General features: G+C 43.1%; 1 protein-coding gene across 3 annotated transcripts in view; it reads right to left on the bottom strand.

Moving 5' to 3' along the window:
• Positions 1–23607, bottom strand: part of MYZAP (myocardial zonula adherens protein) — an 83274-nt gene that overhangs the window by 45433 nt on the left and 14234 nt on the right. For 2 of the 3 annotated variants that reach the window (XM_079125926.1, XM_079125924.1), the window contains exons 3-8: positions 14404–14559; positions 11340–11432; positions 9142–9255; positions 5955–6107; positions 4424–4549; positions 3355–3483 (exon numbers count right to left, since the gene is read on the bottom strand). In XM_079125926.1, coding sequence (XP_078982052.1) covers positions 3355–3483; positions 4424–4549; positions 5955–6107; positions 9142–9255; positions 11340–11432; positions 14404–14559 — 771 coding nt within the window. The remainder of the gene's footprint in view (positions 1–3354; positions 3484–4423; positions 4550–5954; positions 6108–9141; positions 9256–11339; positions 11433–14403; positions 14560–23607) is intronic. The other variant, XM_079125925.1, reaches the window with a different exon arrangement.

The raw sequence follows: 23607 nt of genomic DNA, 5'->3' as shown, positions 1-23607 counted from the left end.
CCATTAGCCCAAGATCAGATGTCTTATGTAAATTTATAGTTCTAAATAATGGTAATCAACGCTTTGAGTTAGTAGCTCTGGGGTTCTGGTGATGTCCTATGTTCTAACCTGGTGGTGCTTACACAGGTGTGGTCAGTTCTAAAAAACACACTGTGGTTAGAATAATGGGCCCCTCAAAGATGTCCATGTCCTGTAAGCATGTCGTCTTACACAGAAAGGGGAAATTTGTAGATGTGGTGAAGGATCTTTGGTCCCTTATTGGAAGGAATCATTAGAGTTAGACTCACAAAAGCTGGAAGATGCTACAGCGCTGGCTCTGAAGCTGGAGGAAGGGACCATAAGCCAAGGAATACAGGAGCCTCCATAAGGTAGAAAAGGTAAGGAAAAGGATGCTCTAGAGCTTCTGACAGGAGAGCAGCCCTGCCATCATCTCAATTTGAGGACTTCTCACCTCCAGAATTAGTGTTGTGTTAAGCTACTAACTTTGTGGCAATTTGTTACAGACATAATAAGAAACGCATCCTTTATCACATATATGTAAATTTTAAAGTTTAACTTAAAAAAGTAAGAATCTGGACAATCATTTCTTTGAAGAAAGTAGAAAAATGTTAATAAAAACATGGTGCCCATCATCACTGAAATTGCACTAGAAATCCATTATCAATGTCAATGTGATACACTTCCCTTAAAGTGGAAGTTTATCAAGTCCTGCTCACTAAGTGGGAGGAGAGTATTTTACTTTCAATCCTTTTCTAAGAACTTCTGTGCCTCATCTCTAGGCTCAGGAATTCTCTCCAACAAACTCCTACCAATTATTTCAAACCTCTTTTCCACCAAGTTATTAAAAACAAATCTTTGAAAATTTACCTCTCACTCCTTCTGAAGCTGCAAGCAGTATTACCAAAGGGAAAGCCAGCGTGGGGCTGGGAGTTTCCACCCTGGCCAGGGCATGTTGGAATAATGAAGGAAGGCTGACTTTTGCTAGGACTTTGTTATTGTTTTCAAGGCTCCACAGCAAACACACATTCATGTAAGGTCTGGCCTGTGTGCTATGCCATCAGCCCTGAAGTAAGGAAAACAGACCTTTCACATATGGGAAACATACCCACATAGAGGGTCACACCATAGGACAGGACCTAACTACAGAACATTCTATTTTTAAACACTGAGGTACAACCAATCTTCAATGTACACTGCACAATGATTTCTTTAATTTGTCTACACTTGTGAATGTTGTCTATTCCCAAGGAGTCCCTGGGAGAGATCTTCCTTAGATTTTCACTGATTAGAAACAAAGGTGCTTCCAATATCACACTCAGTGAGAGAAGCAGAAACTGACATATAAAGTACAGAAGTCATTCAAAAGCACACGATTTATCCTCCAGCAAAATGCAAAAAGTAGAGGAGAACAGGACACGAACACTGCCACCATTCCTGCCTGTGGACATACTGTTCACATGGAATGGGACAGAGATCTGGCCAGATGCCTGCTTTCAAAGATTTATCCCTGAAGGGGAGATAGTATAAGTGGGTATGTCTAATCTTAGCTAAATAAAGGAAACATTTCTGTAGTCTAAATGGACAGGAAGATTTAGAGAAAGGACAATTAATTTTCAGCCACTAAAGAAAAAGCCAACAGAATCTGAGGAATCTTTTGTGTTCCCTTAGTGCTGGCAAGGAGGGCTGGCCTCACCCACTCACTGGCCTTCCCTCCCATTAGCCTCACATAAGGGCTGCACTTGGAAATCTGTGGGCACAAACTAGAAACCCGCAGAAAGCCAAGGGTACCCGGAAGACCACCTGCTAAGGGAAAGCTGACTGCTAGGGCAGAGACTTAAGCAAGACTGTAGCAAAATTAAAATTGGGGTCATAAATTCATGAATTCTTCAGCCCTTTACCATGTGCCAGGTACCATGCTTAGTTAGCATTTGGCATGGACTTTTTTCCCCATTTACATCTCACAAAAGCCATTAGGATAAGAACTAACATAATCAGCATTTTCAGAAGAGGAAACTGGGTTTGGAAAACACAATTAGGAAGAGAGGCAAGGTGCAAGCCCTGGGTCTGTCTGACTCGAAACCCACACAATGCAGGATTTCTGGAAGATGCTTCACTGCCGAAGCCAGCTCCCCCATGCTGCCTGCTCTCTAGAGACCATGTTTGACTTAACCAGCTGCTTTGTAGGAGAATGATGATAAGGGAGAAGTTCACCCAGGTTGTAGAAAGCAACCCCATTGTCAAGTCTTTACTACCATGACCACTTTCAGCCAATACTGATATTAGTCCTCAAAAGGCAACAAAGTACAGGTGGATTCTGTTTCCCAGGGGTGGAGGTGAGAGCATAACTCCCAATTAGGATATTTACTCTAAAGGAGATCTCAGCGAACCCAGAAGTTCCACAGCACTGAATTTAATGTAGTTCCCTTGTCAGAACCCGCCTTATCAGAGGGCCATAAAGGAGTTATGTTGCAGACACCAAGGGGTATGTAAGGGAACCTCTCCTCTCAAGTACATGGAAGACTGGACCGTGACCTTGCTCATTGTCATTTCCCAGCCTCCATCATCAGTTTGGAGATTCTCATCATGCAGAGTGAGTTTCAGGGTGCAAATAATGTCAGTCCTGACAGGTCATCTCTATTTGCAACCATAGGCACCTAAAGAGTCAGTCCTTTCCCAGAAACAAGCCACACCTTTGGCCCTAAACTCCTGGGTCATGCCCCCAGAAGTCAGGGTCAGGTGCTAAATGTCACCCATTCTTCCTCTTCCTTCCTGTCATCTCTCCTCTCTCCTGCCACTCTTCCCTCTTCTCCACTACTTGTCCAGTTTCCAGCCTCTTCCCTTTCTCTAAACTGGCTTCATTATCTCAGCTGTGCTCCTGCCTCCCAGGCCCCCACCTCCTCCCCTCAGCCTGTTTACCACATGCACAGAGAATGTGGCCTTCTCGGCTCCTCCTAGTTCCAGGCGTGTCAGGGAAAAGTCAACATGCCCCAGACACATGCCCCAGAAACAACAGGATTGGGGTGTTGGTTGAGCATCCCAATAGGGCTGGATTACTCAATGGGTAAACTACATGCCTATCTGGAGCACCAGCAAAGCAGGGCTGCTAAAAAAAAGGAATTTTTGTAAAGAATTTCATGTATGATATTTTTTAAAAAGCATAGAAATTAAGTGATCAAAGTTACTAAGGGAAAAATTCAAACTCTATTGGACTTCCTCATATTTTATTTTATAGCATTTTTGTTTTTTAAACTGCAAACTGGAGGGCTGAGAGAAATCAGTGTTGAGGGCTTCTGTATTTTCAGCACCTGCGGAAATACGGTGGTGGCTGGGTAAGTGGGCAACTGTGTCTGGTACCTTTTCCATGCGCTCAATGAGTCTGTCCAGCTCCCCAATCCTCTGATCTTTCTCCTCCAGGCTGATCTCTGCTGCTTGCATTTTTTTATTGGCTTCTTCAATTGCTTTCAGAAAACTATTGGTTTCTTCCTGCAAAGAAATAATATTGTCCTCAGTATAGGCATGGACTACCCAGGCTACTCAATGTGGTCCAAACAGCTCTAGCCTTATTAAACCATGATTTCCCTCTAAAAGAAAAACCTCAGGAATTAATTCTGTCACAAATGATGAACTCATTTTCTGTGATTCTGGTTCTCACCTCTGGATTAAGACACATCACGTGGTTTTCTAATGGGTCTCAATACTATTTCTCCTTTTCTCCTTGAAAACTTATATACCAAAGGCATCAAGAAGGTTTAAGTAACACTGAGCAGACGCTCAGAATGTCATTGTATTTGCCAATAGCATAAAGGGAATTAGGGCCAGATCTGGACTGGAATGTAGAATTCCCAGATATTTCTCTGCAACACACCAACTCACTCTTAAGGGGAAAAAAATCCCAGTCCGTCATCTGGCACATTTATTAAGCTCTAAGGAAGCAGACAAGGCAGATATGTAGTCCCTTTGCAAAGAATGTATGCTCTCCTATGAAAGCAAAATGTGAGACACACAGCCCAACTCTGTGACAGGTATAATAGAATTCCACCCCAGAGAGCAGAGGGATGAAGTGGCTTCCCAAGGACTGAGGACAATTCTAGATGCATGAATGGAAGAGATCCAGGCATCGAGAGGGTGGCACTTTACAGAGGGTTTAGGGAGCCCAGGTAGACTCCAGGATGGGGAAGCAGGAAATTTCAGGTAGAGGAGATGCTGCCAAATGGTTAGCTGAGAAACGCATGCATTTAGAGACAGAGACCGGGGCTATTCTGAGCAGGGAAGGGGGTGAATGAAGGCAGGAAGAGAGACAGGAGGGAAGTGATTGAGCAACAAATTCCCTAATCCCTTACCACCTTCCAGCCCACTGTCCCTGTAAAAAGAAACCAGCCTGTTCCACCTCACGTCCCTCATTACTTGGCGCTGCACTACGCACCAGAAGCGCCTCCTTCTCGGCGCTGTGCTTCCGCTGCTCCTCATGCAGCCTCTCTTCATACTGGCTGTACAGCTTCTTGGTCATCTCTCTCATCACCTCAGCATTGGCTTCTTGGGAAGATTCCACCTGCCAAAAGGCTCATTTCAGAACTGCAGCTTTGGCAGATCCCAGGGCCATCAGCAGCCTTCCCTGAATGTCTCATGCATGGACACACAGAGGTAGCCAGCTGGTCACCCAGAGCTCTCAGTAGAGGGAAGAAGAAGGAACTCTCAGACAGAGAGGGAAGGAAGGAGGAAGAGGAGTGAGCAGGGCGCAAACCAAAGTGGCATTGTACACTGATTTTTTTCAGGGTGTTTGGGACAAAGGTGATCTACATGTGTAAATGTATGAAAAGGTAGAAACTTAACTTCTCAACACAATTCCATTGGTTTCACTGGCCAAGCCAGTCTCTAGGTCAGACTTCATTTAAATTTAAAATAAGAAATATGGATTCCTCCTTCCCCACATGCATGCTTTCCCAAATGTTACATTTGGCAGTATTTTGACATAGTGGGGACACTAAGTTGGGCACTTTAAGTGGCCTGAGTGAGCCCGGCTTGGGAGATGAGACAACTCAGTAGTACTGAGGGTGGGTGGGGCTGAAATTAGGGGAGCTGGGGCCTCTTTTCTGCCTGGGCCTGGTCCTCCCTCCAAGACTCTGTGTTGTCAATCTCATGCTGCCGAGGGCTTGCTCCTGTGCTCCTTCCAGGTAACTGACTGTTCAAGAGAGCTGAGTCTGCTGCCCTCAGGATAAGGGAGGAGTCTTAACCTCCATAGGTTAAGTTATGTTTATTCCAAAGATGTGACAAGTCTCTTGAGGCCCTTTAATTCTCTCTTCTCATTGCTAAGCAACTGTTGGCATCAAGAAGCCACCAAATGCACACTCCCAGTCAGAGGTTATCATTAGCTGAGAGTCTTGGTTCACTGCACACAGACTGCAGGAAAGGGCTCTGTCCCTGAGGCCTGATCACTCCACATTCAGGTCATGCAAAAGACCCTGAGTGCCTATAACTTGTTTTTCTTTTTATTTGGGAGATAAAATAAGAGGAAAAGTAAGGGGCAAGGGAAACCCTCTTGAACTCCCCCGTCAGCATAAAAACAAGTATCAGTCTGAAACAGGCCTGAACTTGGAGGCTTGGACTCTGGAAGCAGCAAGACTGCCAAGCCACCTAATGATGTCCTTCCATGTCTGGTGATATGCCATTCCAAACAAGAATACACAGGACAAATGTGTACAATAAACACTCGATAAGTATTTTTGGAATAAATAGGTAGATAAAGCTACTGTGCTCAGGAAAAGACTTCATTCAATAATTTCAGACTTTTTTCAGCAACAAACCTTTTTAGTTCAAGCCTCATCCTAAGGGATTGCCCACAAGGGGGAGAAATTTTAATCAAAAAGAGAATGGAGAAAAGGAAGTGGAAGAGTTGAAGATGGGAGGCGAGAGAAGAGGGGAAAGGTTAGCAGGACATGTGGACTCATGGACTTTACCTTCAATTTCAGCAGCTGGTTCTCCACTTGCGCCACCTCTAACTGCCTCTGCTTTTCCCGCAGCTTGTCCATCGATGCTTCATACGTCTGCTGCAAATTTCTGATTTGATCCTTAATGTTGCTATTTTCCAAAGTAACATCTACAAGGGTTTTCTATTTGGATGAAAATAAAAACAAAACCAGATCTAATGGTGTGAGAAAACATGACCAGGGTCATGTGCTCCACATCCCTTTTTCAGACCACACTGGGACCTAGTGTTTGAGGGACCAAGGGCCTCCCATGGTGGTCATGTGGTTGTTGTCCTATGGCCGGGTTGACCAGCTAATCTCCCCCATGACCTCCCACAGCTGTTGCCAACACCACTTGCCACTGCTGAGGATGAATAGAAATGGATTAAAATAGAGTCTTTCCAAGGAAAAACGCTTATAATATGTCACTTCTCATGGAAAAAAACAGGTTTGAAAATAGTAATAAAATTCCATTAGTAAATCCAACCCCAAATAATAATTTTCACTATGTGATAGAAGTAAATATATCTATTTTCTTCTTTTTTTCTGTATTTTCCATATTCCCACAATGAAATTAGAAAACAAAATACAGGCTTTACAGAATGGAGAAATCTAGTGTCTTGAGCATGAAGGGATGCTGTATTTTATCAAATGCTTTTTCTGCATCTATCAAAATAATCATGTGATTCTTTACTTTAAGTCTGTTGATATGATGAATCACATTTATTGATTTCCGAATGTTAAACCAACCTTGCATCCCTGGGATAAAGCCCACTTGATGGTGGTGCACTATCTTTTTAATATATTTTTGTATGGGATTTGCTAAAGGACCCTCACTTCAGTACTTCTATCACTGCCCACCAGGATGCTAACAACATGGCTGACATGACTCTCATGCCCCAAGTGCTTCACGTTCCTCTCTTAGGCAGAGAAGGGTGATAAAGAAGTACTAAGGAAAAGAGTTTGCTGACTTAGGTGTCTGGCAAGGGTCAAGAGTCTGGTGATTATTGTTTCAGGCCACCCACTGGGGCAAGAATGTTCAAATTCACAGTGTGACTATTCATTCAGTTTCTACTTGGCTAACCCTCCTTGGAGAGAAATGGCTTCCATAAGCTCCAGAATTCTCACCAATGAACACTGGGTTACAGGCACCTTCTGCCACCTCCCTAAGTTATCCACAACTTCAGGGGATTTAGAAATTGGTGCTGGACTATTTCCAACACTTCTGTCCTCTTTGTTAGGTAATCAGCCTCTGAAATTTCCTCAGCCCTCCTTTGGATAATAGGAAGTGTCTCATCCAAAACCTACTTGAGTCAGGAAAAAGAATTGTTGATGGAGGTAATTAGATATTAAAGGAAATACTGCAGCCATTTGAAGGCAGGGACTCACAGAACCTGTGAGCTTCAAAGGGCTTTAGAAGGTACCTAGCCCAACCCCCATCTCCAAACCCTCTGGCTCTACAGATACTATGCTTGTGTCCACAAAAATCTCACAGTGCACACCAGAAGACCAGGATTCTTCTAATCTTTATTCTGCCACTAGCTAGACATCTTGTTCACATCATTTCTCTATGCTGGCCTCCATTCATCCATAGAACAAGGGGGATAGATATCCTCTCAACAGTGCTTTACAGCACTGATAGTCTATGAAATCAAATCAAGGGTCTGGTTTCCCTGTCAATAATAATGACAAGTGGAAGAAGCCAACAACCTTAGGATTCAAGCATTGGTTTAATCTATTAGTTATAAAGCTCCTCTGAATGTTCAGGATTGAGAGACTGGACAATAACTAGGAGTCAGTCAGAGCCCCTGGGTTAAGGCTGCATTTGTTCTAACAGCTGACCTCTGGGGTACATTTTCTGGAAGGTCGATCAGGGGGCACATCAGAAGAGTTTGAAAATCACCTGGAAAAAAATCTTTTTTCTGGCAAAAAAAAAAAAAAAAAAAAAACAGAAACAAAGTACAGACACCAACCAAATCTGAACTCTTCCTGGTGGGCTGGGTGAGGTGGCATCCAGGAGGGAAGGGAAGGGAGCCTTGGCAAGCCCCATTGGTAACAAGAGGAAGGGAAAACAAAAGATCCTGAATAAACCAGAGCCAAAGTGGAACTTGGCCTGGGGCCAGGGGAAACTGGCATACACAAAAGAGAGCCAGGAAAAGCATGGGACTCAAAGGCCCCGCCAGAAATGGGCATCCCAGACAAACCCAAACACAAGACCCACCCAGACCCACATCTGGACAGCGGCCAGCTGCTGCTGACACTGCTGCCATACTCTGATAGAGCTGTTATTAGAGAACACCAGGTCCGGAGGGAAGTGGAGAAGCCCAACATGAAAATCTGTTTGCTTATCCACTAAATTATTTATAGAGGACCAGGAGGGATTTGAAATAGTCTGTGCAACTTTAAAGAAGAGTGTAAAAAGATAAGAGTCCAATGAAATTGAAGGAGGGGCAAAAAACACTGTTTATGTCTTTGGAAAGTAAGGCTCAGGGAAGCTATTTTGAGTGAATATAGTGATTTGTTTTGAACAGCTTCAAAATAACCTACATGTTAGGTAGGGGAGAACATTATTAGAAGAGTAAGAATGGGAAGCACTGAATGGTTGGCTCCTAAGGAATCAAATTAATCAAGAGGATGATTAATAAATGTAGGATACTGGGTCTTTCTGTATCTGTATAAGACATTCTCTGGAATGCACATGACTCTATTGCAAAATAATTTCTAAATTTAGAAAATGTGCTTATCAGCCCTTGGGAGCTACTTGTCATGAAAGTATAGACTGTCTTTGGCTAAGTCTGTCTTCTCTATGATTGGGTAGAATTTCCTGAGCTACAAGGGCAATGGGAGAAGGTCGTTGATGTTTTGTGTCTAGCACAGACACCGAGGACTACTCAGTCAGTTATCTGATGGAGCAAATAACATCGCCAGCACTGAACTCAGAAACCAAAGCCCCATTTTAATGAGGGTAAAACAAAGGGTTAGGGTCTCAGCTTGGAAAAATTTCCTTCAACTTGCTTAGGCAACTCCCTGACACAGTTTTTACAGTGGTTATGCTTAGAGGACTCTGAATCATGAGCTCCAGGCTTTCTGTGACTTCACCACAAAAGAACAGGACCCCCTATTAAACTCAACTGCCCTATAGCAAGAACAAGCCATGTAGCAGGGAGCAGATGAATACCTGCAGGCCAATGGAGTCCGAGGCCAAAGCTGAGTTCATAGCATTAAAACTATCCAGGGCTGATGACTGGGTCTGGATGTGACTCTCTAGATAGTCCTTTTGAGCATGGGAAACCTGGACAGATGGAAAAGACAGTCACTCAAAACCAATCCAGACACACCCACAGCCATCTTCAGTGAGGCTGGAACTTTCTTCTGAGAATAGCCACATCCGCTTCAACAATATCTACAGTAAAGCTGTAGATGAAAGGTCAACACTGGCGAAACCCCGAGAGTAGAAATGCAGGACTACTTCTCCTTTGGGCGGTAGGTACACATCCACCTACAGCCTCACTGAGGCCTCCTGGTACCTGCAGAAGTTAGACACTGCCCTTTAGGGGAAGAAGCAGAATAGAGGAGGGGCATTAAGTGAGTTGCTTATAGTTAAACGGCTCAGAAACTCCAGACCTAGAAGGAGAACCCAGTTGGAATGACTCCTACCATCTTGCCCTTTCTCCTCACCACTGACAGAACACATTTTGGGCTCACCCAATTCGTAAGGGTTGTTTTGCTGCTGTCTCAGTTGGGTGTGTGTGTTTAATGAGTTTGAGGAAGTTTCATCGGAGGCCAGTCTTGAGCTAGACCTTACCACGGGCTGGGTAGAGAGGCAAGCAGGCAGTAGGACTAGGGGCAGGAGTTCTCATCGAGACTCAGGGGTAGGCCTCATGTGACTGGGGGTCATAGGAAACAGTCTGGCATAGCAGAGCAGGAGGTTCACCCTGCTGGTGGGAGAGGGAGGGTTGAAACAGGAAACCAGGACTTGAGCATGGGCATGCTCTTGTCCAGGGGCATGTTTATAAGATAATAATTTAGCGATCCTAATCTGGCTGCAGTATGTAGTATGGACAGTGAAGACACCGTGGGCAGAGAGGTGGGGTTCCTGGGACAGTTCTAGAATGAGAAAAAGAGGATGTGCAAGAGATGATGATGGGAAGCAATGGGCAGGTCTTATTTATATTTCTATTACAAATTCAATCCTTCAGCTTTGAGGATAGTCATTAGTGTCTGTCAGGGGTTGACAGGCTCAATTTCCATAATTAGGTGAGAATGTCACACATCCCCTCCTCCAGGTCACTGAAAAATGGGCCAATGGGTATGTTTACATAGCCCCACACCTATAATCAAGGCCAGAAGGCCTGCGTGAGCAGGAAACCCCACAGCCCAGCCATGTACTAAACTCAGGCACAGCTGTAGCAACTGCCCTCTTTCCTGCAGATGTTGACTCTCACAGAAGGGATGTCACATGTGCACACAGACTCCTATCTTTGGGATGATTAATAACAAACACTCTAAATCCCACAAGCATTAGCCTGGTTCAACTACAGGGAGCTTATTTTCTTAAATTTTTGAATAGGTTATACGTTAGCATGGTGCAAACATTTAAAAAGTGTAAAAGGCACACACTGAAAAAAATGCCCCTTTCAGTCTTGTCACATTCGCCAGGTTACCCCCATGCCCTCCTCTGCCCTCCAGTTAGGAGCCACTGTAAATAATCACTTTCTGGATTATCTTTTAGTTACTTTTGTGTGTCACTTTTTTTTAGTCACTTTTATCTTTTAGTCACTTTTGTATTTTGTGTATACAAAATAATCCTGATGTTTTTATTCTTTCTTCCTGTGTTATGTAAAACAGGATATTTTGTTATGCAGATTTTTCTACATTTTTCTTTTCATTCTTGAAGTCTTTCCCTATCTTTTTTCAAAGGACTTAGGTACTCCTTTTTTTCTTTTACAGCTGAATGGCTTCTTTTGGAGACATATAACAAAATTTACTTTCCTCTTCTTGATGGACATTTAGGTTTCCAGTCATTTTACTATTACAAGCAATGCTGCAATAAATAAGTTCATCCATAAGTCATTTCTCACATATGTGAGAGTTTATCTGTATAATAAACTTTTAGGAATATTAGGAATAGACTTTGGTGAAAATGCTTCAAATATGAAGAAGATTATCCTTGCCACAAAAGTTTCCTTTAAATAATAAAGTCCAATTTGTGATAAAACTCCCTCAGTTCATTTAAAATGTGGTTCTATTCACTAAAACACACACACACATGCACACATACTGTATACTCAAGAATCTTTGGGAACCAGCTGCTGAGAGGAAGTATCCAAGTTCTACCATTCCTTAAAACAGCCATGTCCTGAGATATGGACTTACTGACAACTCCTGAGTGAGCTGGCGAATCTTCTGTCTCATCTCATCATAGTCTCCATACATCCGCTTCCTTACTTTTTCCAAAGTGGCTCTTACCTGCAGGCCAAAAAATGTTAATTAGAGATCAAGCATTTTTACATTTTCATGCAAGATATCCAAAACTTTACTAATGAGAGAAGGGCTCCATTTAAAGAAGGAGGAGGAGGAAGAGGAAGAGGAGGAGAAGAAGGAGAATTTTCATTGTCGTTGTTGTTGTTGTTGTTATTATTATTATTATTATTACCTCAAGTATAGGACATCCAGTAAATTACAGGAGATGATCCAAAACTTAGTTAGAAACCAAGAGAATAATCCAAATGTTATATATAACATAATGATTAAGAAATATTAATTATCCAAATAATAAACTAAAGGAAAATATGGTTTTTAGAAATTCATCAGTTACCCTCCAACCACATTTGGGCAAGGTCTTCCCTTTTCCCATCACATATTTTTACAAGCAGAAACTTTTGCAACAGGTGATTCTGTAAAATGCATAGCTAAGTAGACCAAAGAATCAAAGACCAGACATCAATCTCTAATTTTCCCTATTTCTGCTCTGATTGCTAAAAAGCAATTAATGGAAGATGGAAGACAGGAAAACATAGCTGGGTGGTTCATAAAATTCAACACAGTTTCCTCAATAATAACCAACTGTCCACAAGGCACCAAGTATAAGAGAAGTGAAAGTGGCCCCCAAACACTATTCACATAAACACTATTTGAGGTTCTCAGTAGTGACTGTCAGAAGAGTACCAGGGCATTAAACACTTTTTTTGAACAAAACAATAAGCCTTACAAACAGATCCTGCTTCCTCTTTTCTTCTGATGCCCTTAGATGAATAAAGTGCTCAGGAATCCTCAAGCAGGGCAGGAAATCTCAAGGAGCTTCCTCCAGGCTCACTCTAGAATATCGACCTTAGAAGAAGGACTTGTGGGCAACAGGTTTCATTAGAATGTGCATGTTTGGGGACAGAATTGGGAGACTTAATTTTGAAGGTGTGTGTGCATAGCAAGTACAGTGTTTTTAATTACACTGTACGTTGGTGGTGATTTAGAGGCAGAAAGGAATCAAGAAAGACCCCAAGACTTCCCCCATAAATGCTAATAATAGAGTTTACTTTCTTGCTATTATCTACAAACATTTTGGGAAAATTAGGTCAAAAGCATGACTTTCCACTGTGGGCAGATGGAACAACAGTCATTTGTGGCCCTGAGCTGGCTCATGTATTGCCATCTGTGGTGAGTGGTGAAATCTTGAGGTGGGTGTCTCTGTCACTGAAGAATATCAGAGGACGCCAATACAGCCAGCATGCCGCTCACCAGGGAGAAGGCAAATAAACCCATAAACATACTCATGAGTGACCAGGCCCGAGATGGATTTGAAGGTGGGACTGGAAATTAACTTCGCACCGCAGATCACAGAGGAGTTTGGTAATTACAGGTCAGAACCAGCCCTGCAACTCTGGCACGTGTCAGTCACAGACGTGAACCTGCCGTCTTTGTCCTGGGCAATTTGAGACTTGCGACTCTACTCAGAAGGCTTACGTCTAAAGCAACAGTATGTTATTTGAAATATAGAAATGAGAAAGACCTAAGTATTTCCTTGAGGAAAATACTGGAGGCTTAGAATGCCGGAGCTGTTAAGAACGGACAGGAGGCTGGGGCTGTAGCTCAGTTGCAGAGTGCTTGCCTAGCATGTGTGAGGCACTGGGTCAATCTTTAGTACTGCATAAAAATAAACAAATAAAATAAAGGCATTCTGGAATACTCCACTCTGTAAACCCACTAAATAAAATGTGACCAGCTCCACAACCTTCACATGAGAAAACAGAAGATTAAGGAGGCAAAGATGACGTGCTTTGCCACCTGAAAGCGGGTCTGTGAGCTTGCAGGCACGGGAGCCTCCCTTGCCCTCTGCTGCCTCTGCTTCTCACAAGCACTTTCCAAGCTACAGGTCAGTGCTTGGGGCCCATCAGTGTGAGAGCAGCTCATTTCCTCTTCCATCTGATCAGTGTGGTTTAGGCAATAGGAGCATGAGTCAATCTAGGGGGATAGCAGGTGGGGCTAAAAGAAACGGAGACAGATATTAAAAGATGAGAGAACGTGCCAAAATGTTAACAACTGTACTGGCTGAATGGTAATATTATAGGTGATTTTGTTTTCTTCTTCATACATTTTTATATTTCCTAAATTTTCTCAAAAGAACATGTAACCTAGAAAATAAGAAATATAGCATTCAAAGAAATGGCATTGACTGGCTTGGTTTGGGCAATGTTTATTGTGGTTTACTTGCCAGCATTCATTTCAACCCAAATAACTGGTCTGAAACCTACCATGTTCTCCTAGTTCACTTGCCAGGGATTGGTCTGGGATCAGGCATCTGACCAGACCCAGTCAATGAGACAGAAGGGGAAATTTAATGGCTGGGGTGGAGGTGTGGGGCAGGGATACAAAAGGCATCCCAGGTGAGTGGCCTCTTTTCTTCCTCCAGATACTGTAATATTTTCAGAAGACATACCAAGCCTAAGGATGAAGGAGGAAAAAGCCAATGGAACACAGGAAAGAAGAACCAGAGCCTGGCCATGCCCAGCCTGGAGCCCAGCTATGTCCAGCCTCATCGCCATGTGAGATCAATTTTCTTTCTGAGCTGACTTTTCTCTTACTTGTAGTCTAAAGCATCCAGTCATAGAGTTGCCCAAACTTATACCTTAGGTGTGTCCAATGTAAAAAACAAGCACTTAAGAGTCTTCATACCATTTATGGAAAAAGGAAGCCATGGATGGGTTTCCTAATATCCTTACTTGGTAGCATCTATCCCACAGAAGTTCAGCCTACCCCGTGGTGCAGAATTACATGTGTGCTTTTAACATTACCATGAAGATATGTAGAAACATTTCCATTCAAAATAACACTAAGAAATTCACAAAATGCCTTATTATATTCACATCAATGCTTCCAACTCTACCCTCTTACATGTTACAAAAGGAAAACAGGCAAAAAAAAAAAAAATCCTTTAGTGGCTCACATCTTTGATGTAGTTCATCTCTTCTTTTAGCTGATTGGTGGACCACCCATACACCACCATTTCTTTCTGCTGATTTGGATCAGATCTTCGCACCACACCATAAACGACACCCTGAGGAAGTTTCCTGGTAGGTTCTCCATTGCTTGGTTCAGGATGCTAAAAAATGGTAGGAAAAAGAAAAAGAATAATCACTCAAGAAAATGGACATACTAATGGGCCCACTGTATGATGTGCAGATTGTGCACAGTGCTGGTGCCAGGCAGCAGGGGTGGGTGGGGCTCCCAGCCTGGGCTGGGCCTGCCTTTACCCAAGAGGAGGAGCACCTTTGGCTAACTTCAATAGAGGCCCTTGTCCACTGACCTCAGAGTGCATTTGCACTTTTTCAATTCTCACAAGGTGTCAGAGGACTTGGGTCATGACACCAAAAAGTGTTTGAAACCTCACACTCATTATTCATTACTCATTACAGTTCCTCTTATGGGCTCATCACCAAATACATGGCCTGACATGCAGGAGGTCGAGGTGGGCAGTCATCAGGCAGCCAAATTGTCCTCTGAGAGTAGGGCTCACCCCTGGAGCCAACTTCTGAGAAAAAAAGGTGGGGTTAGTACAGAACCTGCTGTGATCATTCATGAAATATTTCTGAAAAACCAGGCAGAGGCCATGTGACTCCACTCCAAAAGAATCTTCCTTAATTCCTTCAGTTAAAGCTTTGATGATTGTTGAAATGCAAATCCCTGAAGAAAGGATCACACATCTGAGTCTTAATACGTCTTTGTGGAATGAAGACTCAGAAAGCAAGAAAAAGGAGAATTAAGGTTGGCTGAGAAACTACTATCAGCTAGAAATATTCCTTAGCTCATCTAATGTTCACAAGCACTCCATCACAGCAATCTTCTTACTTCATAGCTGAGAAAACTGGAATTGAGAGCGATTAAATAACTTACGTAATTTAAAAGTAAATGCAAGCCCATCTTGTCTGACATTAAGTACATCCCCCTCATACTGTAGAGTTTGCTAGATGTGAGGGGACAGAGTGGGGGCCTCTACAACATGGAGGGGACAGAGGCAAGGAAAAAAACCCAGATCAAGGACTGGGACTAAATGGATTAAACAGCCTCCTAACTGGGCATGGTAGTGCACACCTGTAATCCCAGCAACTCAGGAGGCTGAGCACGAGGATCACAAGTTCAAAGCCAGCCTCAGCAACTTAGTGAGGCCCTAAGCAACTTAGCGAGACTCTTGCCTCAAAATAAAGAAAAAAAGGTGGTGGGGGGAATGGGGATGTGGTTCAGTTGTTAAGCACCCCTGGATTCGAACCCCAGTATCAATAAAAAACAGCTTCCTCCCTATTTTCCCTGGGGCTGATCCTGGTAGCACCATGATAACACAGCACAGAGGTAGGAAACCTATCAGGGCAACCACACTTTCCCACTAGCTCCTCAACCACCTTTGCATAGATTCTTTCCATGTCTTCACAATGTATTTTTTTATATACAAAACTATAATTTGCATTTAAAAATCAATGATTGTGACAGAACAATAAGTACTTTCTGATCCCATTCAAAGTTTATAAAATTTTTAAAAAATTCCAGAAAGATACATGATAAATTATTAATTGACCTCTGAGGAGGGGACAGTGGGGCTGGACAGGGACACTGGAGAGCAGGATTACTTTCGGTTTTTTTCTTTATATTCTTCCATATTATTTGTATAATTTTTTTCTCTTTTTTTACAAAGAGAGCTTTGTAAAAAGAAAGAAACCACATTCATGACTTGCCACCCTCCTGCACATTCCTGAGAGAAGATGGAATACGAGAGTCTGGACCACTCTGTCCTTGCTCCTGGTAAATGCATGCATGTGTGTCCCTAGTACCTAAATTCACAGGCACTGCTGCTACCCCCAGAATTTGTTCATAAGTTTAGGTGAGCAGCTGTTTAATGGTTCTCAATGGGATGGCAAGTCAGCATCAAGACAGCCTCAGTATTAAGATAGCCCTAATGCAGTAGGCACATAATTAGGAAGAGGAAGAGCTCTACTGAAAATCCCCACATACCAGGGAACAAAAACATGTTCTTTCAGTCATAGACTCCACCCAGTTCCTGAAAAACAAGCTCATGAGGACCTGAGGCTTTGGTGAGACATATTCCTACAAAGCGAAGGTGCTCAAAGGTGAACCAGCTTGCAGGAAAACTCAGGTGGCTGGATGCACAGGATTCTGTCCTCCAGGTGGGGACATAGGTGCCACCACCAAGAGAGGAAACACAATACCAAAAACAACGGATCCCAGGAGCACTGCCTGAGAGGGTGTGGATCTAAAGTTGTGTGTACGGAATGATACTGAAGATGCATTAAGTGAAACATAGTAAATGGTACATTCCTGGTTTTTGTTTTAAGAATATGTGTCCTTATGCATAAAACATCTAGAATGATGCAATGCAAACCTTTAGTGACAATTTCTTCCTAATACAGAATGTCTCCTTTCCTTTACACTCTTTTGTACTCTGAATTTTAGTTGGGAGAAGGGGCAAAAAATCCAAACAATTTTGAATTGATAATTTTTATTTCAATTTTCAAAAAAAACTAAAAGTAAAAATTATTAACACATTAAGGTCTAAATAAAAGACCCCCAGGGAAGGGCTGAGCCACAGGGCTCTGCTCGGATGCAGGCTTGCAGCATAGCCACATCCCAGGGAGAAGACTGTGGAGCTGCTGACCATGGTAGGGAAAGGGAAGAGGAAATATTTATATATTATCATTATATTAATATATTGTTAAAGAATGAGACAAACAATATTTGCTATATTTTTATAGAATATTTTCCTTAATTCTCATAATAACACTACTGTATAAATATCACTAGTTCTTTCAAGGTGGCAGCATTCAAGTTCCTGTCTATGTCTTTCCAAATCTAAGCTCTTTCCTTGACTACCATGCCTCAAAACCAGCTAAGAATCAGGACAGGCACTGAAACACATAACTCCGTGGAGCATCCAAAAGCCTCCAGGGACGGTGAAGCCTAAAGTCCAAGTCCCGGGGCTATTTGGAAGAGGTCAGCCCAGGATGAGGGGCTCTTCACTTCTCTACTTCACTCCTGTCCCACTCCAGCCTCACTGTCTCCCTTTAGTCCTTTTATCAGAAACCTCCTTTTTGCCTCATGCCATTTACACCTGCTCTTCTCTCTACCTGCACTGCTGAGCTGACATTTTCGCTTCCCTCCCGGACTTCCCTAACCCTTCAGATCAGTTAGGCCTCCTCTTGATGAGATGAACACAGCCACAACCAAGTGACAATAGGTATCCTGATAGGTGTAAGGTCTGATCCCTTAGCAACGGTCAGTTTCAGGAAGCCTGGGCCTTGCTCCTAGTAGAATCCCCAGCATTTAGCAGTGATAGACACAATAACTTTCTCCATAAACGTTTGCTGAATTAGTAGGAAGTTTTAAAAGCTATAAGAAGTTCTGAGGAATCACCCTGAGTATCTAAATATGGTCCAGCTTGAGGGAACACCTGTGTTCCTCTTATTTGGAGGGACAGATAGCTGACATTTGCCCCAGTCACAAAGTATATACCCAAAAACCTTCCAAAAGAGCAGAGACTGCCATCCATAATTTTTACAAAATGTCAGTATACTTATGGTAAAAAACTGGAGAACACAGGAAAAAATTAAAAGAGCTAATGTTTGGTGATATTTATAACTGAATTTTTCTCCTCTTACAGCCTTTATAATATCTCTGTAAGAAAAAATATTAACTGATGCATGATAAAAGTATTGTGATAAAGTTAAGAAACAGTCTATCTTTGAGAGAAATATGAACTATTTATGACATATTTATTTCTTTACACAGGGTGGAGGAAGTGGATGGGGGTATAGACAAGGAGAACTGGCCAAGGGTTGAGGGCAACTGGGGCTGGGTGAAGGGTTAGTGATTCATCACACAATTCAGTCTCCTTTTGTATAAATTTCCCCATAATTATAAGATTTCTTAAACCCTCCTGATAGTGCTGTTGAATATTAAAAAGTCAAATTTAAAAAACAATATACTAGGGCTGGGATGTAGCTCAGCAGCAAAGCACTTGCCTCCAATTCACAAAGCCCTGGGTTCAATCCCTAGTTCCAAAATTGAAAAGGAAAAAAAAAAAAAAAAAAAAAAAAAAAAAAAACTCCACCAAAAAACCAAAAAACATATGCTAGACCTATTGCCAGCCTCCTGGGCATAAAACAATATCAGGCAAACTCTCCTTGAAAATAAAGCCCAAAGGTGCACTGGAAGGAAAAGAAAGTTGTTACCAAGAAGGGAAAAGGAGAGAACCCACTGAGAGGGCACTCCATAGGCCCCGAGTGAAATGCATCAGAATTAACCGCAGGTGTAGTCAGAACGCAGTCACACCACAGGGTGTTTCTAGTGAGTACTTAACAGCTTAAATTTTACCTACAGGCTTATACTATGGCTGTTGGCAGCAAGTACCTTAGAAACTTGGAAAGAAGAAACTAATGGAAATTTCGTATTCAGTCTTGACTGCTATAAGGGATTCAATGGCCATTGGAGAGTTTGGTCCAGTGAGGTCAGTGATAGGTGGCCCTATTTTCCAGCTCCTGAATCTTACAAAACAGCAAACTTCACAAAGGCAGGGATTCATCTCCCATACTCACTGCTATATCTTGATACTCAGCATAAATAGATACTAATACATGCATTTTGAAGGGAGGCAGACAGATCAAATTTTTGGAATTGAGACTATGCCAGAATATCTGGAGTGTTTGGCCATCAGAGACACTGAGGATCAATCTGTACAAAGACAGAAAATCCTTTTGTCGATAAGGTCTCTTGGGGAATAAATAACAGTGGAAACACAGCTTAACTCATTAGAACTGATGGCAGTAGACTACCACAGCTGGCCACAGCCCCAGAGGCCTAGCAGCTGGTCACATGTCCAAGCTGCCAATATGACTTAGGACCATGACATGAATGACTTGCAAAGTTGAAGTCAAGTGTCTTCCAAACTTCTTGCTGTGGACCTCTTCTCTCTGACCAGAGGACAGCAGGTGCCCTGGGACTGCGGAATCCTGAGGCAGAGGGCAGCCTATCCATTTTATAAACAGAGCTGGTACTTTCAGGAACATGCACTGGCCTGTCTGGCCTGTGTGTCTATCTTAGCAAATTTTTCATCCCAGGTAATTACTCATATTTGATATTGTTTTGCCTTCTTATGACAAAAATGAACATTACGGCTGAGCCCAAAGGTCTTTCCACAGCCTGGATAAGAAATAGGGAAGAGAAGGCTACCAGCTTTGTATCTTCAGAGAAATTGAAGCCTTTGACTTATGAGAATATTTGTTATTTCTGACAGTCTCACAGACTGAATAGAGAGCACTCTCTAAACAAGAGCCCCAGAGTAAAAGGAAAGAATATCTGGGAGAAAAAAAAATCAGGAACTGTTTTTCTGGAACATAAGGGTATAGGACACACCTTAGGTAACTCTGACTGATAAAATGTAAATAAATATCCTAAGCAGCTTTGCCTGATAAGAAAGCATGCAAGCTGATGTTCCCAGGGCTACATGGCAGAGTAACAGACCTAATTTAGGATTGCAAATTCACTATGTAACAGCTGGTTGGCCCTGTGCAAAGCTAGTTACTTTGCTGAACTTCAGAAAAATTGAAAAAGGGTTGTATAGTCCAGATGGTTTGCAAAAAATATTCCTAGCTTCTTTTCAGTGTCAATAGGAGTGTGGGGTAGAAGGCTGAATGGGGGTGGGGGTTGCTGAACATAGCCCTGATCTGATTTGAAATCAAACCCTTGCACTTGTGGGACACACAATGACTTTATACACGTATTAGTTTGAAGAAAGAGTTCCACAGCTAAAAGAATTTGGGGAAAAAAATGAGTCTAAGCTAATGTTTCCATTTACTTGCAGAGGAAACTGAGGCCCCTAGAGATGGCTTGACCTGCCAGAGCTCTGCAGTGGTGGTGAGGGAGCCAGGAGTAGAGCCCAGGCCTTGACCCATCCTCTAGGGCTGTTATCTCTGAAGGGCACCAGAGTCCCCGCACGCTGTCACAGAGGGCAGCCCCAGCCTCATCTGCAGCCCTGAATCATGGCAGCACACTCCCTCACCTGGCAACAGCCTTGATGTTGTATAAACAGTCACACCAAGGACAAGAACCAGAGGGCTTATTCATCCAGGGCTTTTAAAGGAAAGGGACTATAAAACCTGATGGCCAGGGTTTCTTCCTATGAAACATTTTACTGGTTAGAAAATTCCCCACTCTACAACCATACCCACACATCTGTTCTCCCTCACTCATTTCTCAAAGGGCTGAAAACAGCTTCTTTAAAAACATCAGGTCACCGAAGGATACTTACATGCTGGATGTTAATAACTACTTAAAATATTTATTCTATCAATTTGCAAAAGACTTCATGACAAGCACACAATCAGTTCAAATCAGATTCCCTGAAATTCAGCTAGGCAGTGGATCCTGATTCAACACATCTGACATAGCTGGTGTAGGTCCTGTCTCTTATTCCTGTTGGGCAGGGTAGGAAGGATACCCGAACACACATGGAAACACAGTGCCAATGGATCTGGACAGTAAAGTGGAAACGTACATTCTCAAAGTTCTTAGAAAATTACAGATATTTATAACTTTATTACTACCAATTCTAATGTTCAACAATTTTATGAATATAATCCATATTTATCACTTTCTCAACACAAAATTTGCACTTGCAAACTAATCAGCATACCTCCTTCCACATTACCAATAATTTGTGTATTTGTGTGTGTGTGTGTGTGTGGTACTGGGGATTGAACCCAGGGCCTTGTACTTGCAAGGCAAGCACTCTACCAACTGAGCTATATCCCCAGCCCCCAATAATTTTTAATATACAAATAAGAGCCCACAACTAATTCACCTGAGCTGTTCACACAATTTAAGATAATTACAACATACAAAGAAAGTTGTTATGGGTTGAATTGTGTTCCCTAAAAAGAGAAGTTGGAGTCCTAGCCCCCAGTGCCTCAAAATTTGACTTTATTTGGAGACAGGGCTAAGTGAGTCCTTAGCGTGGGCCCTAACCCATTTTTACTGCTATCATTATAAAAAGGGCAAATTTTGGACACAGGGGCAGACACACATACAGGAAGAACTCTGTGAGCCACACGAAGAGTGCAGTGATACAGCCACAAGCCAAGGACTGCAGGAGCCACCAGAAGCTGGAGAAGGCAAAGAAGGACTCTTTCCTTGCGCTTCCAGAGCATGGCCCTGCCAACACCTAGATCCCAGACTTCTAGTGTCCAGAACCATGAGGGAACAAACTGCTACTGTTCAAGTTCTGCAGTTTGCAGTGCTTTGTTTTGGCAGCCCTCAGAAATTAACACAAAATGCAGTCATCCAATCAACAGTCATTCACTGAACACCTATTCTGAGTGAGACAGGGAGCTGGGTTCTGAGGAAAAAAATAAAAAGACACTGCTCACAGCTCTACTTGTGTCTATGCATAAGCAAATGTCATATACAAATTTTTCAGAAATGCATATCTGTAGATATGTGGAGTTCTTAGCAGCAGATGGCTAGGTGCCATGCAAGAGGGGTACCTGGCGCCTGGAGTTTGAAGGAGGGGTAGACACTGAAGCATGAGAAGGTCTCCGTGGGGAAGTTGATTCTTGAAGGACAGGGGAGTCTTGGGTAAAGTGAGAGCTGGCTGGGAAGAGACTGCAGGTATAGGCGGGGCTCAGCCTGGGTTCTGAGGAGGAAGGAGATGCCAGTTGCTTGGGAGGTTCCTTAACAGCAGAGAAAAATGACCAGATGTCTTCTAAATGTGTACACCTATGCTCTGTTCAACATTCTGCCTAGAACTTTCTGGGAATTTGTTCACATAAATGAACCGTATTTTAAATACTGAAATAATAGTACCAATAAAACATCGGCAGTCTGTAAAAAATAATATTGAAAATCAGCATGGTGACCCACTAGGACAGGGCCCAGGCTGCAGAGCTGGTAAGTGGGGTAGGCATCTTTCCAAGAGAAGCCAGCTCCAAACTGCCAAGAGGTTAGTCTATGCAAAGAGAGGAGGCACATGGGTGAAGGGATGCTCAGATTTATGGAGTTGGATGGAATGACATCAGAAAGAAGCAAAAGGTATGGCCCCAAGGAAGGAGAAGAGTAGGGCAGCAGCATGTGGGGGTGCGGGGATGACTCCAGGCAGGTAACAGGGAGAGCAGCAAAGGCCAAGGCCACTGGGTCTGGCATTCAAGGAAAGAGATCTGACACTTCATCACTGCCTCTCAATCCACCCTAATCCACCTTACAAGTCAGACACTGCGAGGGGTACTCTGCCTGTATCAAGTCATTGACTCTGCAGCCAGGCATTATCACACCTGCTCTAAAGATGAGGAAGCTGTGTGTATGGGAGCACACCGTGACCTGAAGAAAGCAGGCTCCAGCAGTTGAAGTCTCCTGAAGAGAAAGACTGAAAAGGAGCAGAGGGCCAGGCATCTGCCTTAGGGATAGGAGTACACCCCATGATCCCACAAGTCCATAAAAAGACACTGACTCTGTTGTAACCTTCATGCAGCTAGGCAAAACATACCTTCTGCAACACACCTGCATTTTGAGTAATTCCCCTCTCCAATGACTTGAGAACAGGGACAGAATATTCAGCTGGCAGTGACACCTGTGCATGGCCAGCCACCCCATGGCATCCCAGTTACTCTGAATACACTAACCTTTTTCCATGACAGTGTTGAAGAATAAGGCTCAGTCCACCCTCCTCTAACTGTATCTCTAATAGGGCACTGGAAATCCTCTGAGAAGCTTTAGGTTAGTAGGAGTCAATCAGGCTATTGACATCTTCCTACTTCCATATCCAACCTAGTGCCAATCTCCTGGCCTTTGTGCATTAGAGTTCCCCTTTCAAAGGAACCAAGTTATCTGACCAGGGAGGGTCATCCAGGGTTTTGGGTACTCTGCAATTTTGTGGGTTCCAGGGAGGAGCAAACATATTGGAACCACATCAGAAGAAGTGGCCCCTCCAGAGTACCCTTGTGGGTGCGTGGACTCTGGCTCCCAATGACTCAAACCCAGGAACCTGTCCAGCACATGATGATGAAACCATTCAGAACAGCCCCATCAGAACCTTCAGGTGCTGCCACCACCCAAGGACTTCAGTCCTGGAGAAAGAGTCTGCCCCACCCTCCTC

This window comes from Sciurus vulgaris, assembly GCF_902686455.1.
Source record: "Sciurus vulgaris genome assembly, chromosome: 2".
NCBI lineage: Eukaryota > Metazoa > Chordata > Mammalia > Rodentia > Sciuridae > Sciurus > Sciurus vulgaris.
The sequence above is the reverse complement of the archived record's forward strand: the minus strand, read 5'-3'. Positions and strand labels throughout refer to the sequence as shown.